Genomic DNA, 22,189 nt, shown 5'->3' with positions numbered 1-22,189 from the left:
AAATCAATAAAAATATTTTTAAAAATAAATTTAAGAAAAAAAATAAAGTGTACAATTCAATGGGTTTTAGTATCTTCAGAGAGTTGTGTGACCATCACTATTAATTTCAAGCATTTTCAACTCTGCACAAGGAAATCCTATACCCATTAGCAGTCGCTCCTCCTTCTTACCACCTTCCCAGCCCTAGGAAACTTTCTGTCCATACCGATTTGCTATTCTGAACATTTATTAGAAATGGAATCATGTAATATGACGTCTTTAGTGACTGGTTTCCTTCACTTAGCATAATTTTTGTTTGTTTGTTTGTTTTGTTGATTCTCACCCAAGGATATTCTTTCCATTGATTTTTTTTCAGAGAGTGGAAGGGAGGGAGGGGGAGAGAGAAACATTGATGAGACACGTCAGTTGGTTGCCTTCCACTTGCATTCCGACTGGGGCTGGGGATTGAACCTGCAACCCAGGGATGTGCCCTAGACAGGAATTGAACCCGAGACCCTTCGGTGCATAGGCCAACACTCTAACCACTGAGAATACCAGCCAGGGCCACTTAGCATAATTTTTCAAGGTTTATCCATACTGTAGCATCTATCAATACTTCATTTCTTTTTATGGCTGGATTATTTTCATTTCATTGTACAGATAAACCACGTTTTGTTTATCCATTCATTAGTTGGTGGACATTTGGGTTGTTCTTCTTTTTAGCTATTATAAACATGATGCTATGGACATTTCTGTATAAGTTTTTGTGTGAACATATGTTTTTATTTTTATTAAATACCTAGGAGTGGAAATACTGGGTCATATGATAACTCTGTATTTAATTTTTTAAGGACTACCACTGTTTTCCAAAGTGGCTGCACCATTTTAATTCTCCCTGCAGTGTATGAGGGTTCCAATTTCTCCGCAGCTTTGTCTACACTTGTTACTGCCTTTTTTGTGTGTGTTAATCCTCACCCAAGGATACTTTTTCCACTGATTTTTTTAGAGAGGGAGGGAAGAGACAGAGAGAAACATAGATTGGTTGCCTCCCATGTGCACCCCTGACCAGCGCCAGGGGTTGAGCCTGCAACTGAAATACGCACACTTGATCAGAATTGAATCTGAGACTCGTCAGTCCACAGGCCAATGCTCTAACCACTGAGAAACCTGGCTAGGGCATTACTGTCTTTGTGATTGTAGCCATCCCGGTGGGTGCCAGGTGGTATCACATTGTGGTTTCTTTGATCTGCTGTGGAATATCTTTTCATGTGCTTATTGGCCTTTTCATCTTATCTGGAGAAAGGCTTAGCCAGATCCTTTGTCCATTTTTCAGTTGTGTTATTTGCCCTTTTATTACTGGGTTGTAAGAACTTTTATGTACCCTAGACAGAAGCCCCTTTTCACACATGTGAGTCCCGTATACTATGGACTCTTCCAGTCCAGGTCGGTTTAGATTTATTCCTTTAATTGTTTGGTTTTGAGTTAGGACTGTAGCAAGTGCTATCACACTCTGCATTCCCAGACCACAGGCACCCAGATCTAAGTTCTCTAAGGATGAATTAATTTGTAGCATTGCAGCCAAAAACATCCCACCTTTATTTTCAATCTTGTTTCCAGTCATTCTTTTATTTTTGTAAAGAGTTTTAAATAGATTTCTAGAGAGAGAAGAAGGGAGAGGGAGAGAGAGAGAAACATTTGTGTGAGAGTGAAACATTGATGGCTGCCTCCGTACTCAACACATGCCTGGATTGCGGGTTCAATCCACAGTGGGGGGTGTGCAGGAGGCAGCCGATCCCTGATTCTCTCTCACCACTGATGTTTCTATCTCTCTCTCCCTCTCCCTCTCTGAAATCAATAAAAATATATATTAAAAAATAAAGAAACCCTTAACTAACTTGGAGGAATTCTGATCTTCTCAAGTAGAGATTTTTCGATCACCAGCACAATGTGGAAGGCCGTTACGGGAATTCAGTCAGAGAACAGCTGAGAAAAAGTAAAACTTCTAGGACTGAAGCCTCGGTAGGATGAGGCTCTTAGAAACTTATTCTCAATTAATATCTCAGAGCTAATGGTCAGACTTTCCCTGCTATTTCACAATCTCTGTCAAACCAGTTACTAGGTGGGTGACACCCGTATTTGGTGTTGTTATAGCACTGAGCCTAAACTACCCACATGTTGGATTTTTTCAGCTATGGGATCCAAGACAGTCATCTACTGCAAAGAAAGTCACAGGGTCTCTTCAAGCGGAGAGCCCGATAATACCCTTACTCACCTGCTATTCAGCACGCCTAAGATTTCAAAGATGATGAGCTCAAACATGGTGCAAGAAAACGCAAAAGTCACCGAGAAGATCACCTGTACGACATACTGACGTACCTGTTAAAAGCCAAGCAGAGACTGAGGGTCATTTTCTTGTTTGAAATACTGAATTGATAATCTTCTGGTTATAAGCCAGAAAACTTATTTTGAAGAAATTCTCAAGTCATTAGAAAGAAGGCCACAAAAGTAACTTGCCTGGAGCTAAAGAAATAGATGAAAGTAGGTAATGGGAATGCAGATTGGTGCACCACGTGGAAAAGAGTATGGAGTTTCCTCAAAAAATTATAGTGCAGTGAAGGTCTGGGGGAGGGGATGGGAGCAGGGTACAGGGGGTCAATGGGGTGGGGGGAAGGGGGACATCTGTAATACTTTCAACAATGAAGATAACTTTTAAAAAATTAAAAATGGAACTCCTTTTTGACCCAGTGATCCCACTTCTGGGAATATATCTGAAGAAACACAAAACACTAATTTGAAAGAATATATGCACACCTATGTTCATTGAAGCAGCCAAAGTGCCCATCAGTAGATGAGTGGGTAAAAAACTGTGGTACATCTACACAGTGGCATAGTACTCAGCCATAAAAAGGAGCTCTTACTCTTCGCGACAGCATGGGCGGACCTGGAGAGCACTATGCTGAGTGAGTTAAGTCAGCAGAGAAAGATGAATATATGATTTCACTTATTTGTGGAATCCAATGACCAAAATAAATAAACAAAACAGAAATAGAAAGAACAACTGAGGGCTGTTGGAGGGGAGAGGGGTTGGGGGGCTGGGTGAAATAGATAAAGGGATTAAGCAATAACACCCCCCCCCACACCACCCTGATAGATACAGACAGCAGTATGATGATTACCAGAGAAAAGGGGGGTGGGGGCAGGTAGAAGAGGGTAAAGGGGGACAAACAGTGACAGAAGTGGACTTGGGGTGGTGAACACACAATATAATTTACAGACGATGTATTATAGAATTGTACACTGAAACCTATGTAATTTTATTACCTAACATAACTTCAGTAAAATATAGTAAAAATAAACTAGAAATTAAAAGGAAGTAGGTGTACTTCTGAATCCTGGGTCACTGTTACCATCCCCCTCCTGTGAAGGGGGAGGGTAAGGATAAGAAAGTGAAGTGACAGGGTCACAGCGGCCCTTAGAATTCCTGACACGGACAATCAAAATGGCAGATTTATGTCCACAGGTTAGAGCTAAAAGGGTTTCTCCAATGCTCTGCAGACCTTGGGCCAGTTCTGGACCCTCCCCTGGGAGGCCCTGAAGTCTTGAGCAGAACAGAAACTCTAGAAACTCTAGAATCCCGGGCTCTTTCAGACAATAGCCCCATCTCACGAGGGAAGTTTATTGGAGAACAACCTAGGAGTGACCTCAAAGTAGTCTGTAACCATGGAGCTTTCACTAAACGGGGAGGATCGATTAGGAAAAGTCCAGTCGAGGTTGGTATTTTTCTGGATTCAATGATTTTGGTATTAATTTAGGAGGTAAGATTGGTCATTAATACTGAAGGTCAGATACCCAAATGAACAGGAACATTTATGAGACATAAGCTAAATTCTCTACCAAAGAATAACTGTTTGCTTTGGGTGTGCACACTGATGTCACCAAGGCGTGGCATTTCTTGTTCCTGGCTTCTTGGCTGTATACACGACTTGCTTAAAAAACAAACAAACAAACAAAAAACAACAACAAAAAGCCAACTAAGCCTAATCATATTCTCCAAGTTAAGAATTACATAGGGCTCATTTGACAAAAACTTCTATCTTAGAAGTGAACATGACTTTCTTTCTTCTTCTTTTTTTTTTTTTTTACCTTTCTCTGTCTGGTTTATTTAACATGACCTTTTTTTTTAATGGAGGTATTCTTTCTGCCCCATTTTAAAACAATTTAAATTCATACAATATTAGCATCATCAAAATGATCTCTTCTCACCTCGTAGTCCTTAAACAGTTGGCGCATGAAGAAAAGCCACCCAAATCCAAAGAAAAGTATCTGAAGGAAAAAGAAGATAGAAAGTCAGTATACATATCTTTTGATAAATGCCTTATATACAGTATTTTATGATAAAAGGTCTGCTAAATAGTTTATTTCAGATATTAAAGATGAGATCTACTCATAAAAGATTTACTGAAATCCTCAACATTAGGAGTAGATATTAAAATACTCTTCAATCTTTGAAATTATCCATGTTTTAGAATGTGTTTTAAGTTAGCAAAAATTAAAGTATATGTTTTTCCTGTAATCTTTAAGTTTCCTTTAAAAAATATATTTTATTGATTTCAGAGAGGAAGGGAAAGAGAGATAAAAACATCAATGATGAGAGAGAATCATTGATTGGCTGTCTCCTGCACCCTCCCCCCTTACCCTCACTGGGAATGAACCCGTAATCTGGGCATGTGCCCTGACAGGGATCGAACAGTGACCTCCTGGTTCATATGTCAATGCTCAACCACTGAGCCACACCGGTCGGGCTTTCCTGTAATCTTAATGATAATCCTTTTATGAGCCAGAGAAATTAGCAAATAAAAAAAAAGGCAGTGAAACTTGCTGTTTTACAGATGATCCCTGTTTGCAAGTATTTAAAAAACAATAACAAACAACTTCATGGGAAAGAAGTTAAGATTTAAAAAAAAGACCAAGAAAAGTAGTAGAAAGAGTGGTATTTTTTATGTTTTCCTTCGTGGGGCCTTCTTAGCTTCTGTACCATCCCCCTAATCCATATGACGTGGTTTCCATCTCAGTGTGAATCCAAGCGATTGCATGATACCACTCTGTCGGTTTGGTTCATCAGAGGCAGAAGCCACATGGCAGCTCTGGTCAGTGCTCGGAAGCTGGTTTGTTTTCCACTAGTAAATAGCACCTTCTCTCTCTCTCTCTCTCTCTCTCTCTCTCTCTCTCTCTCTCTCTCTCTCTCTCTCTCTCTGGCACACTCCTCTTTTCTTACACTGGCTAGGAACTTTATTGAAGGATAAAATTCCTTATGCCTCCCAATGAATTGAGGAGCAAGGGCGAACTCTTGGACACAGTTTAACGCCTCCTCCTCTTGCTGTGCTGCTCCTACCCACCGAAGTCCTAGCTTCAGCCACATGGGGCTGCCTTGGCTCTTAGACACAACACTGCTTCGTATCAAGACCTTTGCAGACTCTCTCCAGTCCCCTCCTCCGTACCCTCCAGGTCTCCACATGCCTCTGGAAGGCCTCCTCTCAAATAAAAACAAGTTGCTCTTTTTATACGATCCCTATTCTATCCCTACTTCCCCTATCAAAGCACTTACCATACATTTTTTCAATGTTTAATTTAAATACATACATTTTTATTCAATATCCATTTATGATTAAAAAAAACTCTCAACAAAACATCACAATACCAAACTAAAAAGTTTTGCACAGTGAAGGAAATTATCAACAAAATGAAAAGACATCATACCAATGGGATAGGATACACCCAGTTAGGGGTTAATGTGCAATATATATAAGGCCCTTATAAAATCTAATACCAAAAACCCCCATACAATCCAATTAAAAAATGGCAAAGGACCAGAATAGACATTTATCCCAAGAGTACATACAGATGGCCAACAGACATATGAAAACATGCTCAACATCACTATCATCAGAGAAATGCAAATTAAAACCACAATGGGATACCAGCTTACACCTATCAGAATGATCACCATCAATAAATCAAGAAACGACAGTGTTGTTGAGGATGTGGAAAAAGGGAACCCTCATGCACAGTGGTGGGATTGTATATTGGTGTAGCCACTATGGAAAACAGTATGGAGAGTCCTCAAAAAATAAAAAACAGGGCTGCCATACAACACAGCAATTTCACTTCTTGGTATTTATCTGAAGAAAACAAAAACACGAATTCTATAAGATACATGTACCCTTATGTTCATTGTAGCATTACCAGTAATAGCCAAAATATGGAAGTAAACTAGGTATCTATCAATAGATAAGTGGATAAAGATGATCTCTCTCGCTCTCTCATATTACTCAACAAGAAAAAGAATGAAATCTTGCCATTTGCAACTCGGATGGACCTAACAGGTATTATGCTAAGATAAAAAGTCAGACAGAGACAAATACCATACGCTTTCACTTACTAGTACATGTGGAGGGAGGGAGCAATATGACAAGAAGACACTAGAGGGCAGGAATGGAAAGAGACCAAGGAGGAGGAGGAATGGTCATAATTTCACTTACACGTGGAATCTAAATGAAACAAATGAACAAACAAAACAGAAACAGACGCATAGTTACAGAGAACAAGCTGATGGCTGCCAAAGGGGAGGGAAGAGCAGGGATGGGAGAAATTTTAAAAAAATCAAACACTTATTGATGATAAAGTTGTATAAGCTAAATTAAAAAGAAGAAAAAGAAAAACAAATAATAAATGCGCCAGGCACACACTAAGTACCAATAAATGTTGCTGTTAATATTCTTGCTACTTTTACTCGGGGACAGTGAGGTACAAAGTGTGAACAGGGAAAGGGGGAGTGAAAAAAAAACCAGGGAATTTCAGTCAACTACAAAATGACTAGGAAACCACAGAAAAGAAAGACTAGAGGCAAGGGTAAATTTTTAAAAACACAGACCCATGTAGAAAACAACTTAAAAATATGTAAAAATAAGTAAAAATAATATGTAAAAAAAACAACTTAGAAATAATGTAACTATTAATGCTGGATAAACATAAGGGGAGGGAAGATATGAAGTCGCTTCAATGTACTGACTAACTTATCTTTCATAACATGAGTCCAAAGAATATTAAAACTGATAAGTCAACTAATAGATGTAAAAGAACATTTAAGGGTATAAAGTTATATAGAGATATATAAAAGTACAAAGGATATTTAAACATAGAAAGAAATACTAGAACTAAAATCATAATCCTACATAATAAAACCCTAATATGCAAATTGACTGAACGGCAGAACGACAGGTCGCTATGATGCACACTGACCAGGGGGCAGACATTCAATTCAGGAACTGCCCCCTGGTGGTCAGTGCGCTCCCACAGGGGGAGCACTGCTCAGCCAGAAGCTGGGCTCATGGCTGGCGAGTGTCGCGGCAGTGGCGGGACCTCTCCCACCTCTGTGGCGGCGCTAAGGAACAGCAAGCAGGTGGGTGGTAAGGAGTGAGGGGTCCCAGATTGCGAGAGGGCAAAGGCCAGGCTGAGAGCGCCACTGCCCCCCAAGTGCACGAATTTTGTGCACCGGGCCTCTAGTAGAATATAATTAACTAAAAGCTGGTGATAGAGGGGAGGAATGATAGGGGAGGTGAGAAGAGGTGGAAGCATGCTAACTCTTTTACTGCACATAGTAAAAAAATAAGTACATACAGACACACACACTATTGTTTAGATATTAGATTGTAAGTTCGGTGAGGACAAGGATCATGTTTGTCTTGTGAATCCACAGTGCCCAGCACAATGCATGCACATAGCAGGCTCTCCATAAATGTTTGCTGTTTGCTAAATGCCGGTTTGTTCTTTAGGAATATTCAACCTTAATTTTTGTGTGTGTAATAATTCCCATGTGCTGTGCAAGGTCCTGGTGATACAAAGATGAGCAAGATAGTCATTACTTTCAAGGAGCTCAAAGTATAGTGGCAAATACCCTAAATCAGTAATTTTAATGTAACATCGGACATGCAGTGAGGGAAATATGCACATGGTATGGTAAAAGAATATGAAAAAGGGAGACCAGACCAGTCTGTAGTGGGTTAGGACAGATTTTCCTGGAGAAGATAATACCTTAACTGAAGGAGGTTTTAATTTGGGTTAAAAACCTGATATCATGTGCAAATTTGGGGATTATATGCATTTTCTCCAAAGAGAGGTTCTCAGGTATTCACCACATATTCAAAGTTTTCCATCACTACTAAAATATTAAAAAAAATCACTCTGCTTTAGGCAGGCAAAAGCCAGGGGGTGGGGGCAGGAGGATAGGGTTTTCTTTCCAGAGAGCAAAGAGTACGATTAAAGACACAGAGGTAAGACCCAGTAAGGCATATACTGGGAACGACACATGGTTTGGAATGGCTGGAAAGCAAAGTTCAAAGAACGAAGTGGTTAAAATGAGGCGAGAGAGGCCCTGAAGGCCACCCTAAGGACCTCGGATTATAGTCTATAGAGGATGAGGAGTCATTTCAGTGGGAAAAAGACATGGCTCGGTTGGTCTTCTATGGAGCACGGTGGTGGCTACACTGAAGATACATTTGAAAGAAACAACACTGCAGAAAGAGAAGCCTACAGGAGGTTGTTGCAGAAGAGAGCTGATAAAGATCTGAATGAAGACACTGGTGGGGAGGAGGCAACAGATTTAAGGAGCATTTGGAAGGTAAAATCGGCAGGAGGAATCAAGGATGAGTGAGGCGCCCAATTTACACAAAGAAGGCTGGAGGAAGAAAAGGTTTGGGAATGGGGGGGCGGGTGGGAAGATGAGCCGTTCACCTTTAGAAACGCTAAGTGCCTAAGGGCCATCCGGGTCACCATAAAGGACAGAGTGAGGGCAGGGCTGAGATACACCTGAGTTGAAACCACAAGGCAGGAAAGCCACCAGGAGGAGCACGTGGAGGGAGGGAGCAGTATGACCAGAAGGCACTAGAGGGCAGGGATGGAAAGAGACCAGGAAGAAGGAGAGGAACGTCCAAGGTCAGAGAAACAACCGCCACCAGGAGGGTGTGGAATCCTCAGACCAAAGGAACAGAGTTTAAAGACGTAGTAAATGAAGCAGGACAGGAAAGCGTTCACAGGATTCGGGAACCGGGAGGTCAGTGCTGACCTTAAGGAAAACAGACGGAACAGTGAGAGGGAGGCAGGAACCAGACTAGCAGGCCGGGATGAGGCGACAGAGACCATAAGCACGGACTGCCCGAGGGAGAGCCACGGACGAGAGAAAACATTAGGTAGGAGCCCAGAGAAGAGAGCGGGGTAGGGAAAGTTCCCAGCAGGAGGAAGAAGGCAGTGGAGTAAGAGGATAAACAGACGGAACTGATGGGACATGGGAGGACTGAGACAGGCCAGTAGCAAGGACAAGCAGAACAGGGAAACAGACAGACAGTTAAACAGCAGTCTGCAGCCACTTAGTAAATCCTGTTTTCCCTAAACCAGGGACACTTATGAGTAAACTAGAGGCCCGGATCACAAAATTTGTGCACTGGGGGGAGGGTCCCCCTCTGCCCAGTGTGTGCCCTCTCGCAGCCTGGGAGCCCTTGGGGGATGTCCGACTGACAGCTTAGCCCGACTTCTGGCTGAGTGTTGCTCCCCCTGTGGGAGCGCACTGACCACCAGGGGGCAGCTCCTGCATTGAGTGTCTGCCCCCTGGTGGTCAGTGCGCATCATAGCGACCAGTCCACTGGTCGTTTGCTCACTTAGGCTTTTATATGTATGGATGGATTGTACTTCTCCCCAACCAGAGGGCAAATAGCTTAAATCACCTTACTCAGGGAGACAGATATCAGAAATCCAATTAGTGCCACTTGCCAACCACAACCAAGGACAGATGAAGTTAAGAGAACAAACCTCATTTTGGTTCATCAGCATAAAGCTGGTGAACAATCTATTGAGATCCTCCCCTAAATGCCCAGCCTTTAAAACCCCTCAAACCAAAGGTCTAGTGCACACACTCTCTCCCAGGAGCACGCCTGCACCTTAACTCCCCCTCTCCCCCCACAGGCATGCATCTCCTAAACTAAGGGACCCCACGAGGCTTGTAACCAGGGCAGAAACGGGCAGTGGCGGTTCACCCCGAGCAAACCCCCAAACCTGTCCAAGGACATCTTGGTGAGCTCACTTCCCTGGCCCTTCCTGTTCCACTGTCCCCAGCTTTAATGAACATCCTCCAAATTTCACCTGGACTCAGGCTGTGAAATGTTTCCTGCACAAAGTCCCGAACCCGCACAGGACCCTGTGGGCCCAGGCAGACCTGCTCAGGCCAGGTCCCCTTTCCAGTAAGGGGCTGAGCTGATGATGTTATTAATTTATCATTAGCAGTAGCTAACCTTTATTGATCATTTAGTATATTCCAGGAACTCTAAGTGCTTAGTGTTGTAAAGCCATTACATCAGGAAAACCTGATAAGGCAGGTTTGTCCTCATTTCAGAGAAAGTTGAGTCTTACAGAAGTTAATCCATTTACAAAAGGTGTCAGAATCAGAATTCAATCTGAAGTCTGTGTGACAGAGTCTAAAAGTGTGTGCTTTTAACCATTTCACAATTAGCTGCTCCACGATCAAAGGCACAGGTGGAGAAAATGGTCTTCAATAGGTGTAGGGAGCACCTGACTTTCTGACGTGGAAGACAGGAGTGGGGAATGGCTGTGGAGATAGATAACTGCCTAGGTTAAGAGGGAGGAAGTAGAAGGCGATCACACCTTTGACCTCACTCTTATTGATAAAGTAGGAGGCAAGGTCATCCGCTAAGAGTACCAGAGGTGAGGGTGGAAAAAAAGGACTTGGAAGAGAGAGATAAAGACTCAGAGAAATTATGAGGGGAATGGAACAAGTAGCTAATTGAGGTCAAGAAAAACACACCACGATTCAGTGTCACTTGCCAACCACAACCAAGGACAGATGGAGTTAAGGGAACAAACCCCATTTTGGCACTGGCAAGCTGCACAACTGCATGGTTTTCTACATCAGCCCTCAGGCCCTGAATTAATAATGGACAAACTACAGCAGTGACCCAAGTGTGGAGTTTTGTATGTAGATAAAGAAACGAGGAGGTATGAGAAAGTAGTTTCGAAATATGAATCCAGACAGAGAAGAAAAGGGGTGAACAGATTAGGAGAAAATACCCCTAGACTACCCAGGAGATCCTCTGGCTATTATACATTATTACGAGAAGACATTTAAATTGAGAGTTTAGAGGACTTAAGAAGACATGTCTGAAGTTGGGGGAGTTAGGCATCTAGGACTGGGAGTGGTATGATGAAGACAGATGATAAAAAAGAGAATATATAACACTAAGAGCACCCTGAAATGGATCTTTATTTATTTATTTATTTATTTATTTTTAAAAATATATTTTATTGATTTTTTACAGAGAGGAAGGGAGAGGGATAGAGAGTTAGAAACATCGATGAGAGAGAAACATCGATCAGCTGCCTCCTGCACACCTCCTACTAGGATGTGCCCGCAACCAAGGTACATGCCCTTGACCAGAATCGAACCTGGGACCATTCAGTCCCCAGGCTGACACTCTATCCACTGAGCCAAACCAGTTAGGGCTGAAATGGATCTTTAAACAAGAAAAAGAAAACAAGCACAAATGAAAATAAATATGAAAGGATGGGAAATGGAAGACAAAGAAAAAGAAATCTATACCTTTAATATTTCTTTGTGGGCTCCTTTCACATTGACAAAAAAGCTTAAGACTTTTACCCAACTAATAATAATAATATTAATAATAATAATAATAATGGCAACTGGAGAGTTAAGTCCAAGATAAATATAAATTGTGGTAAAATTATAGAGAATCTAAAAAACACGCAGAAAGAATAAAAGGATTTTCAAACAGTTTTGCAAATAAAAGGTGCACAGCTTCTTATTCAAAAAAGAGGGTTAATATTTTAAAAATTGTACAGTCTTGACCTTGGGACTTTGGAACTGATAAGTCTTATGACTGCATAGAAGGCTCAAAATGTGAGCTAGATAACAGTTGCTTTTATTAACAAAATCACTCCTACATTGAAAATTAGTTACAGATTTTTTTTTAAAAAGCTGGTTATTAAAGAACTGCCTGAAAAAGACCCCTTTCTTGAGTCATTTATTTACCATTTTATTCACTTAACAAATATTTATTAGTGTCTACTATGTGCCAGGTTCCAGGAACAGAATGGTGGACTGCTCTGAAGGAGTTTATAGTCTATGGGAGAGACAGACAAGTAATTATAAAACAATGTGAATATGTAATTATATTACAAGGAAAGTCTGTAGGGTACTATGGAAATATGTATAGGGACGTGTAGTCAAATCTGGGAGAGGCTTCTTGGATGTTCATGCTGAAATCTGAAGGAATCAGCCAGGAGAAGGAGTGGAGGGTATGGTGAAGGGTCCAGGAAGAGGACAAACTGGAAATCTGAAGGAATCAGCCAGGAGAAGGAGTGGAGGATATGGTGAAGGGTCCAGGAAGAGGACAAACTGGAAATCTGAAGGTTAAGGAAGTAGAGGGCTACAGTATAAGGTGAAGTGAAAATTGGTGAGAGCCAAGGCGGGAGAGGTGAGAGTTGGGTTTCATCATAAGACTCAAGCCGTATTAAGAATTTGCACTTTATCCTGTGACATGGTGAACATCTCTACACTAAGATGTTACCTGAGGCTGACTAGCTTCATTAATTTATGACCTGTAATTTCAGATTTTCATTTCAAATAAATCTCTCAGTTCATATAAATCAGGAAAAATGAGGGGACAGGTGTTTCTAAGGTAACCGCATCTCTCTAGACAGGGGCTTTGACTAAGTAAATATTTACTAGGCCTCTACTATCAGCAACTGATCTAGATGTTAGGGGCTACAGCAGAGAACAAGAAAGAGAATATCCTGGACCTCATGGAGTTTACATTTAACAAAAACACAAACAATAGTGATAGATGCTAAGAAAAAATTAAAACAGGGAAATGAGCCCGGCTGGCGTGGCTCAGTGGTTGAGCATTGACCCCTGAACCAGGAGGTCACGGTTTGATTCCCAGTCAGGGCACATGCCTGGATTATGGGCTTGATCCCCAGTGTGGGGCGTGCAGGAGGAAGTGACCAATGAATCTCTCTCATCATTGATATTTCTATCTCTCCCTCACTCTCCCTTCCTCTCTGAAATAAAAATGTATTTAAAATAATAAAAATAAGCAGTGAAATGAGATAGTAGGTGGCTGGAATAGAGACTACTTTGATAGGGGTTGGGGAGTCAGGTAAAGCCTTTACAATGTGACATTTTTACTGATACCTAAATAATGATGAAGTAGCCACATAAATATTTGGATATAGAATATTTCATGCAATGAATTCTTTGGGTCTTTGTTTCTCATTTGTAAAAACAGGTTTAAGAATTTAATACTACATGTGAAATGCAATGTGTAAAAGTTAAAGTATTAAAGGGCATAAAATATCAGAAAGCCACTTTCTTGGTTCACCCTATCAATCAATTACATCCATGTTAAAAGTTTTAGAGGTGGGGGGATAGAGGGGGTCAACTGGGGAAAAAGGAGACATATGTAAAACTTTAGACAAAAAAGTCTTAGAGGCTACATGCAATGCCAATTTCCTCACTGACATCTTTATTTCTACATTGAGTAAAAAGAGCTATTTAAATATTGTCATTTTTCTTATATCTGACAAAATAAACTTTAAAACAAAAGCTATAACAACAGACAAAGAAGGTTACTACGTAATACTAAAGGGATCGATCCAACAAGAGGATATAAGCATGGTAAACATATATGCATCCGATATAAGAGCCCCTAATATATTAAAAAAAATAACCTACAAAACACTCTTAGAGGTCTTTAAGGGAGAGATTTATAGCAATATAGTCATAGTAGGTGACTTTAATACCCCATTATCATCACTGGACAGATCTTATAGACAAAAACCCAACAAGGAAACAGTGACATTAAATAACACACTAGATCCAATAGATTTAATTGATATTTACAGAACACGGCATCCCAAAGCAGCAGACTATACATTCTTCTTAAGTGCACATGGAACATTCTTAAAGACAGACCACATGTAAGGACACAAAATAAACTTAAATAAGTTTAGGAAGTTTGAAATCATATCATCTTCTCAGATCACAATGGTATGAAATTAGAAATCAACTACAATAAGAACTCTTAAAAACATCCAAACACATGGAGGCTAAATAGCATGTCATTAAACAATGAATGGGTTAGCAATGACAACGGACACCACAGAAATACAAAGAATTGTAAGAAAATACTGTGAACAACTATATGCCAAAAATTTGGACAACTTGGGTGAAATGGACAAATTCCTAGAAACATAAAATACTCTAAAACTCAGTCAGAAAGAATCATAAAATCTGACTAGACCAATAACAATTAATGTAATTAAAGCAGTAATACAAAAAAAAAAAATACCCAGCAAGCAAAAGTCCTGGACTGGATGGCCTCACAGGGGAGTCTTACCAAACATTCAAAAAAGAACTCACACCTTCCCTCCTTAGACTATTCCAGACAATTCAAGAGGAAGGAAGACTTCCAAGCTCTTTTTACAAGGCCAACATTTTCTAAATCCAAAACCAGATAAAGACACCACAAGGAAGAAAATTATAGGCCAATATACCTGATGAACATAGATAGTAAACTCCTCAAAAAGGTATTAGCAAATGGGATCTAGCAACACATTAAAAAGACCATACACCATAATCAAGTGGGATTTATTCTGAGGATGCAAGGCTTGTGCAATATTCACAAATCAATAAAAGTGATACATTACATAAACAAAATGAAGGATGAAAATCACATGATCATATCAGCAAAGTGGGAATACAGGGGTCATATCTCAACATAATAAAGACCATATATGACAAACCTACAGTAAACATCATACTCAATGGGCAAAAACTAAAAGTGTTTCCCTTAAGATCAGGAACAAGATAGGGATGTCTGCTTTCATCACACTTATTCAACATAGTACTGGAAGTCGTAGCCATAGTGATCAGAGAAGAAGAAATAAAAGGCATCCAAACTGGAAAGAAGGAAGTAAAACTGTCATTGATAATGTACATACAAAACCCAAAGTCTCTACCAAAATCTACTAGATTTAATAAATGAATTTGGCATAGTAACAGAATACAAAATAAACATCCAAAAAAATCGATGGCATTTTAAAAAATATATTTTATTGATTTTTTACAGAGAGGAAGGGAGAGGGATAGAGAGTTAGAAACATCAATGAGAGAGAAACATCGATCAGCTGCCTCCTGCACACCCCCTGCTGGGGATGTGCCCACAACCAAGGTACATGCCCTTGATGGAATCGAACCCGGGACTCTTCAATCCGCAGGCCGACGCTCTATCCACTGAGCCAAATCGGTCAGGGCTCGATGGCATTTTTATACACCAATAATGAACTCTCAGAAAGGGAAGCCAAAAAGACAATCCCATTTACCACTGCAACAACAACAACAAAAAATATACCTAGGAATAAACTTAACCAAGGAGGTAAAAGACCTGTACTACAGGGAAACTATAGGACATTGAAAAAATGAGTAGAGGAAGATACAAACAGATGGAAACCGTGTTCATGAATAGGAAGAATTAACATCATTAAAATGTCCATACCACCCAAAGCAATCTATTCATTCAACACAATACCTATTAAAATACCAATGGCCTATTTCACAGATCTAGAACAGTTATTCCAAAAATTTACATGGAACCTAAAAAGACTCCGAATAGCTTCAGCAATCTTGAGAAAGAAGAATAAAGTTGGAGGGATCTCAATACTAGATATTAAAGTATACTACAAAGCCATTGTGATCAAAACAGCCTGGTACTGGCACAAGAACAGGTATACAGATCAATGGAATAGAAGAGAGACCCCAGATATCAACCCACACCATTTTGGTCAATTAAGATTTGACAAAAGAGGCAGGGGTATACAATGGAGTAAAGAGTGTCTTCAATAAATGGTGTTGGGAAAATTAGACAGGTATATGCAAAAATAAGAAACTAGACCACCCACTTACACCATACACAAGAATAAACTCAAAATAGATAAAAAACTTAAATGTAAGTCATGAAACCATAAAAATCCTAGAAGAAAACATAGGTAGGACAATCTCAGACATCTCATGTAGGATTTTTGACCACATATCTCCTAGGGCAAGAGAAACAAAGGAGAAAATAAACCAACAGGACTACATCAAGGTAAAAAGCTTCTGCACAGCCAAAGAAGCCATCAACAAAATGAAAAAGTAAAGTACTATAGAGGAGAATATATTTGGCAATGATACATTTGGTAAGGTGTTAATATCCAAAATATATAAAGAATTCATACCACTCAACACCAGGAAGACAAATAATCCAATTAAAAATGAACTTGAATAGACACTTCTCCAAAGAGGACATACAGACGGCCAACAGACATATGAAAAATGCTCAATCTCACTAATCATCGGAGAGATGCAACTTAAAACTATAATGAGGTATCACCTCACACCTGCCAGAATGGCTACCATCCGTAAATAATAAACAAGTGCTGGAGAGGATGTGGAGAAGAAGGAACCCTAGTGCACTGCTGATGGGAACGCAGACTGGTGCAGCCACTATGGAAAACAGTGTAGAGTTTCCTCAAAAAATTAAAAATGGAACTGTCGTTTGACCCAGCGATCCCACTTCTGGGAATATATCCTAAAATCCTGAAACACCGATCAGAAAGAATATATGCACCCCTATGTTCAGAGCAGTGCTATTTACGATAGCTAAGATCTGGAAACAGCCCAAGTGCCCATCAGCAGATGAGTGGATAAAAAAAGCTGTGGTACATTTACACAACGGAATATTATGTGCCCATGAAAAAGAAGGCTCTTTTATCCTTGAGGCTGCATAAATGGATCTGGAGATTATTATGCTAAGCGGAATAAGCCAGCCAGAGGAAGACAAATATGACATGATCTCACTTATATTGGAATCTATTGAACAAAATAAACCAGTGAACAAAATAGTGCAGAGACATGGATTCGTGGAACAGAGTGACAGCTCTCCGAATGGACGGGGGTGGGGCAGACTGGAAGAGATTAACCAAATAACATATGTGTATACAGTGGGGCCTTGATTTACGAGTTTAATTCGTTCAGAGACCGAGCTTGTTAAAGAGCTCGTTAACTCAAATTACTCTATCAACTCAATGCAAAAAATCGGCGGAGAGACAGCTGGTATCTCAAAAAACTCATTAGTTGGGACACTCGTAAGTCAAGGCCCCACTATACTGTATATGGACACAGACAATAGTGTGATGAAGGCCTGGGTTCGTGTGGGGGATAGGAGGATGAGGGAAAAGGAGGGGAAACGGGAGGCATCTGTAATACAGTCAACAATAAAAGAAAATATTATAAACAACTATATGCTAATAAATTGGACAATCTGGATGAAACAGACAAATTCCTTGAAACATACAATGTTCTAAAACTGAGTCAGGAAGAATCAGAGAATGTAGACAGACAATTTACAACTAGTGTAATTATAGCAGTAATTAGAAAATTTCCCACAGACAAAAGCCCTGGACCAAATAGCTTCACAGGTGAGTTTAACCAAACGTTCAGAGAAGCACTAACACATTATTCTTCTCAAACCAAAAACATTCAAGAGAGGGAAGACTCCCAAGCTCAGTTTACAAGGCAAGCATTATCCTAATTCCAAACCAGACAAAGATACCACACAAAAAAATTATAAGCCAATATCCTGATGAACACAGATGTTGAAATCCTCAACAAAATGTTAACAAACCAGATCCAGCAACATATTAAAAAGATCATACACCATTATCAAGTGGAATTTATTTGGGGGATGCAAGGTTGGTACACTATCTGCAAATCAATAAATGTAAAACATCACAGAAACAAAACGAAAGATAAAAACCACATGATCATATCAATAGATGCAGAAAAAGCATCTGATAAAATCCAGCACCCATTTATGATAAAAACTCTCAGCAAAGTAGGAATAGAGGGAACATATATGACAAACCTACAGCCAACATCATATTTAATCGGCAAAACCTACAAGCATTCCCTTAAGATCAGGAACAAGACAGAAATGTTCACTTTCTTCACTCTTATTCAGCATAAGTATTGGAAGTCCTAGCCACTGCAATCAGACAAGAGGAAGAAATAAAAGCCATCCAAATAGAAAGGAAGAGGTAAAACTGTCCATTATTTGCAGATGACACAATACTGTATGTTCTAATGTAGGGAACATTAGAAGATCCCACCAAATAAACTACCAGAACTTATAGATGAATTCAGTATAATAGCAGGGTACACAATAAATACCCAGAAATCAGTTGCATTTTTATACATCAACAATGAACTATCAGAAAGACAAATGAAATAAACAATCCTATTTACAATTACATCAATAAAATAAAATAAAATGAAAGCCCTGGCTTGGTGGCTTGGTTTGTTGGATTGTCATCCCATACACCAAAAGGCTGTGGGTTCGATTCCTGGTCAGGGCACACACCTAGGTTGTGCTGTTGGATGTTTCTATTTCACATTGATGTTCCCCTCTCTCTTAAAATCAAGGAAAACATATCCCTGGGTGAGGATTCGAACAAACAAACAAAAGACCTAAGAATAAATTTAACCTAGGCTGTAAAAGACTTGTACTCAGAAAATTATAAGACATTGTAGAAAGAAATTGAAGAAGACACAAATAATTGGAAGCATATATCTTGCTCATGGATAGGAAGAATTAACATCATAAAAATGTCCATACTACCCAAAGCAACCTATAGATTCAATGCAATGCCTATGAAAATACCAATGGTATATTTCACAAAACTAGAACAAATATTCCAAAAATTTATATGGAACCACAAAAGACCCCGAATAACCACAGCAATCTTGAGAAAGAACCAATTTGGAGGAATTCTATGACCTGATATCAAACTATACTACAAGGCCATAGTAATCAAAATAGCACGATACTGGCATAAGAACAGACGTATAGACCAATGGAACAGAATAGAGGCAAGAACATACAATGGGGTAAAGACAGTCTATTCAATAAATGGTCTTGGGAAAACTGAACAGATATGTGCAAAAAAATGAAACTAGACCCCATCTTAAACCATACACAAGAATAAACTCAATATGGATAAAAAACTACAATGTAAGACTTGAAGCCATAAAAATCCTAGAAGAAAACAGAGGCAGTAAGTCTCAGACATTTCTGATAGCAACAATTTTTTTTTGATACATTGCCTGGGGCAAAGGAAACAAAAGAAAAAAATAAACAAATAGGACTACATCCATTAAAGTTTTGCACAGCAGAGAAAACCATCAACAAAATGAAAAGACAACCCACTGAGTGGAAGAATATATTTACCAATGATATATCTGATAAGGGGTTACTATCCAAAATTTATGAGGAACTTATAAAACTCAACACCAAAAACAAACAATGCAATTAAAAAATGGGCAAAGGAGCTGAACTGACACTTCTCCAAAGAGGATATACAGATGGCCGACACACATATAAAAAGATACTCAACATCACTAATCATCAGAGAAATGGACATTAAAACCACAATGAGATATGACTCACACCTGTCAGAATGGCTATCCTCAATAAACCCACAAACAACAAGTGCTGGCGAGGATTCAGAGAAAACCCTCCTGCACTGTGGGTGGGAAGGCTGATTGGTGCAGCCACTGTGAAAAGCGGTATGGAGTTAACCCTCAAAAAATTAAAAATGAAACTGCCTTATGATTCCACTTCCGGGAATTTATCTGAAGAAACCTAGAACATTAACTCAAAAGAATATATGCAGCCCTATGTTCATTGCAGCGTCATTTACAACAGCCAAGATTTGGAAGCAGCCTGTGTCCATCTGTAGACGAGTGGATAACATAAACAGCTGTGATACATCTACAACCATGAAACAGTACCTTTTGCAACAGCATGGAGGGACCTATACAGCACCGTGCTAAGCGAAATAAGCCAGTCAGAGAAAGGCAGGTGCCATATGATCTCACTCATATGTGGAATTGAATGAACAAAATAATACTAACAAGCAAAATAGAAAAAACTCATAGAGAACAAACAGACTAACAGCTGTCAGAGGGAAGGGGGTCGTGGGCCTGGGTGAAAAAAGTGAAGGAATTAAGCAAAACACACACACACAACCAACCAACAAAACAAACAAACCAGAAAACCCTCATAGACTCAGACAACAGTATGGTGATTACCAGAGGGAAAGTGGGGTGGGGTAAGGCAGAAGGAGGTACAGGGGGAAGAAATGGTGATGGAGAGGCCTGACTTAGGGTGATGAGTACACAATACAGTATACAGATGATATGTTATAGAATTGCACACCTGGAACGTATATAATTTTATTAACCAAAGTCACCCCAATAAATCCAAGAGAAGTGTAAAAAAATAAAAGGTAGTTTAAATTACTGGAAAACGAGGGAGGGGAAGATGAGGGGAAGAGCTCCAAATATTAAGAGTTGGCCAACGAATGTTTACTGCGTGCTTGCACCTGAGGGGGATCCAGCTATGAACTCGGCAGGACCCGAACAGCGCGGGCAGCCAAGAGAGGATGGATGCTGTGTTCTCGTCCAAAGAACCTAGCACTTTGGGGATCTCTCCAGTGACAGCGTCCACACCGGGATCCAGCGTTTGACAGCGAACCAACAGCGCCCACGTGTCCGCAGAAGCCGGCTCCGATTGGTCCGCCGCGCACGGCGCCGGAACCACACCTTCCCCGATTCATGGGTCAGGGGCGCAGGCGGGAGTTTCGGGGACCGCTCCCTCCTCTCTGAAGCCGCTCGACCCCTCCCAAAACAGGACAGGAAAGTGGGGGGCAGGGAGAGTGGCTGGAGGCTGGGTGGGGTGCGACTGCCGCAGGCCGCCTCCCGACAACAAGGGCGGACAGCCGGACGCAGCAAACCCCCAGCCCTCCCCGAGCTCCGCGCACGGTCGAGGCGGCGCAGGCGGCGAGACACCGGCCAGCCAGCACCGCTGAGCCGCAAGGAGACGACTCTGTGGTCGGAAAAGTGAGGCCGGGGGCCCGGGCAGGAGGCGGGGCTCACCTGGGAGGTAATCATGATGCTGGAGTCTATTAGGAAACTCATGGTGACGTGCGAGGAGAGCGCGTGCCTCCATTGCCCGCTCCCCGCGACCACAGCAGCTCGGGCTGCCCAGCCCCTTACATCTGTGGCCTTTGCCCCGGGCGTCGGCGGGGACTGAGGCCGCTCAGCCTGACGCCATCAAACTGCGCCCAAGCCAGCCAATCAGCGATGAGACCGACAGCTACTCTGTCCAGGAGTGGGCGGGACGGGCGCGGGTTGCCTAGGGGACGGGGGCGGGGCCAGGCAGACACCGCTCTGGAGGCGGGGCTTAATTGGAGGTAGTCTGGCTGGAAGGCTCGGGGAGATAAGACACTGGGTTTGAAAATCCAGAAGCCGAGGTAATGCAAGGTAGTATTTCATTTCTGAGGCTGAAGGAGGTGGGGCCTGACCTAACATTTTATTTTAAGTGGTAATTCCTTTTTGTAATGGTCAGAGTGGTCATAGCTAATAAGATGAAGTTAATAATGATTATTATAATGAGACCATAAGCCAGGCATTGTGTTCTAAATGTCACAACTTATTAGTACAGTGGGACCTTGACTTACGAGTGTCTTGATTAACGAGTTTTTCGAGATACGAGTCGTCTCTCAGCCGATTTTTTGCTTTGAGTTGCGAGCTAAAATTCGGGTTATGGGCCAGCTTCAGATATCCCACCCCTAGTTGGCGTAGCGAACGTCACAGTGAACACCACATCAGCCCAGCATCACGTGTCTCACTCGTTCACAATTGATTTGACATACGAGTAATTTGAGTTACGAGCTCCATCACAGAACGAATTAAACTCGTAAGTCAAGGCCCTACTGTATACTTGGCTCCACAAACAACAGCACAAATAAGGTGAGGGAAGAGTGTCAAGGCAGGTGGGATTTTTAGCAAATCTAGCTAACCAAGTCAATTTCAGGTGTGATAGCAACAACAAAGCCCTCCATCTCCAGCAAGGGAGTGACAACGTCCTACTAGGTACCCATCAGACCGCACCTGGAGTGCTGCATTCTTTGTACCCCGGGTGAAAAGGAATGATGTGTTAATGCACAAACGAAATATTACACTTTGAAG

The 22,189-nt window shown here is 41.0% G+C and overlaps 1 protein-coding gene across 5 annotated transcripts in view; it reads right to left on the bottom strand.

Moving 5' to 3' along the window:
- GPR89A (G protein-coupled receptor 89A) overlaps positions 1-21,258 on the bottom strand; it is a 48,804-nt gene extending 27,546 nt beyond the window's left edge. For 4 of the 5 annotated variants that reach the window (XM_059674331.1, XM_059674333.1, XM_059674335.1 and 1 more), the window contains exons 1-3: positions 21,095-21,258; positions 4,243-4,302; positions 2,252-2,355 (exon numbers count right to left, since the gene is read on the bottom strand). In XM_059674331.1, coding sequence (XP_059530314.1) covers positions 2,252-2,355; positions 4,243-4,302; positions 21,095-21,136 — 206 coding nt within the window. In that variant the 5' untranslated portion in view covers positions 21,137-21,258. The remainder of the gene's footprint in view (positions 1-2,251; positions 2,356-4,242; positions 4,303-21,094) is intronic. The other variant, XM_059674332.1, reaches the window with a different exon arrangement.
- Between the last annotated feature and the right edge of the window lie 931 nt (positions 21,259-22,189).

Source organism: Myotis daubentonii, chromosome 18 (genome assembly GCF_963259705.1).
Source record: "Myotis daubentonii chromosome 18, mMyoDau2.1, whole genome shotgun sequence".
Classification (NCBI taxonomy): domain Eukaryota; kingdom Metazoa; phylum Chordata; class Mammalia; order Chiroptera; family Vespertilionidae; genus Myotis; species Myotis daubentonii.
This window is presented reverse-complemented; position numbering and strand designations above follow the sequence as displayed.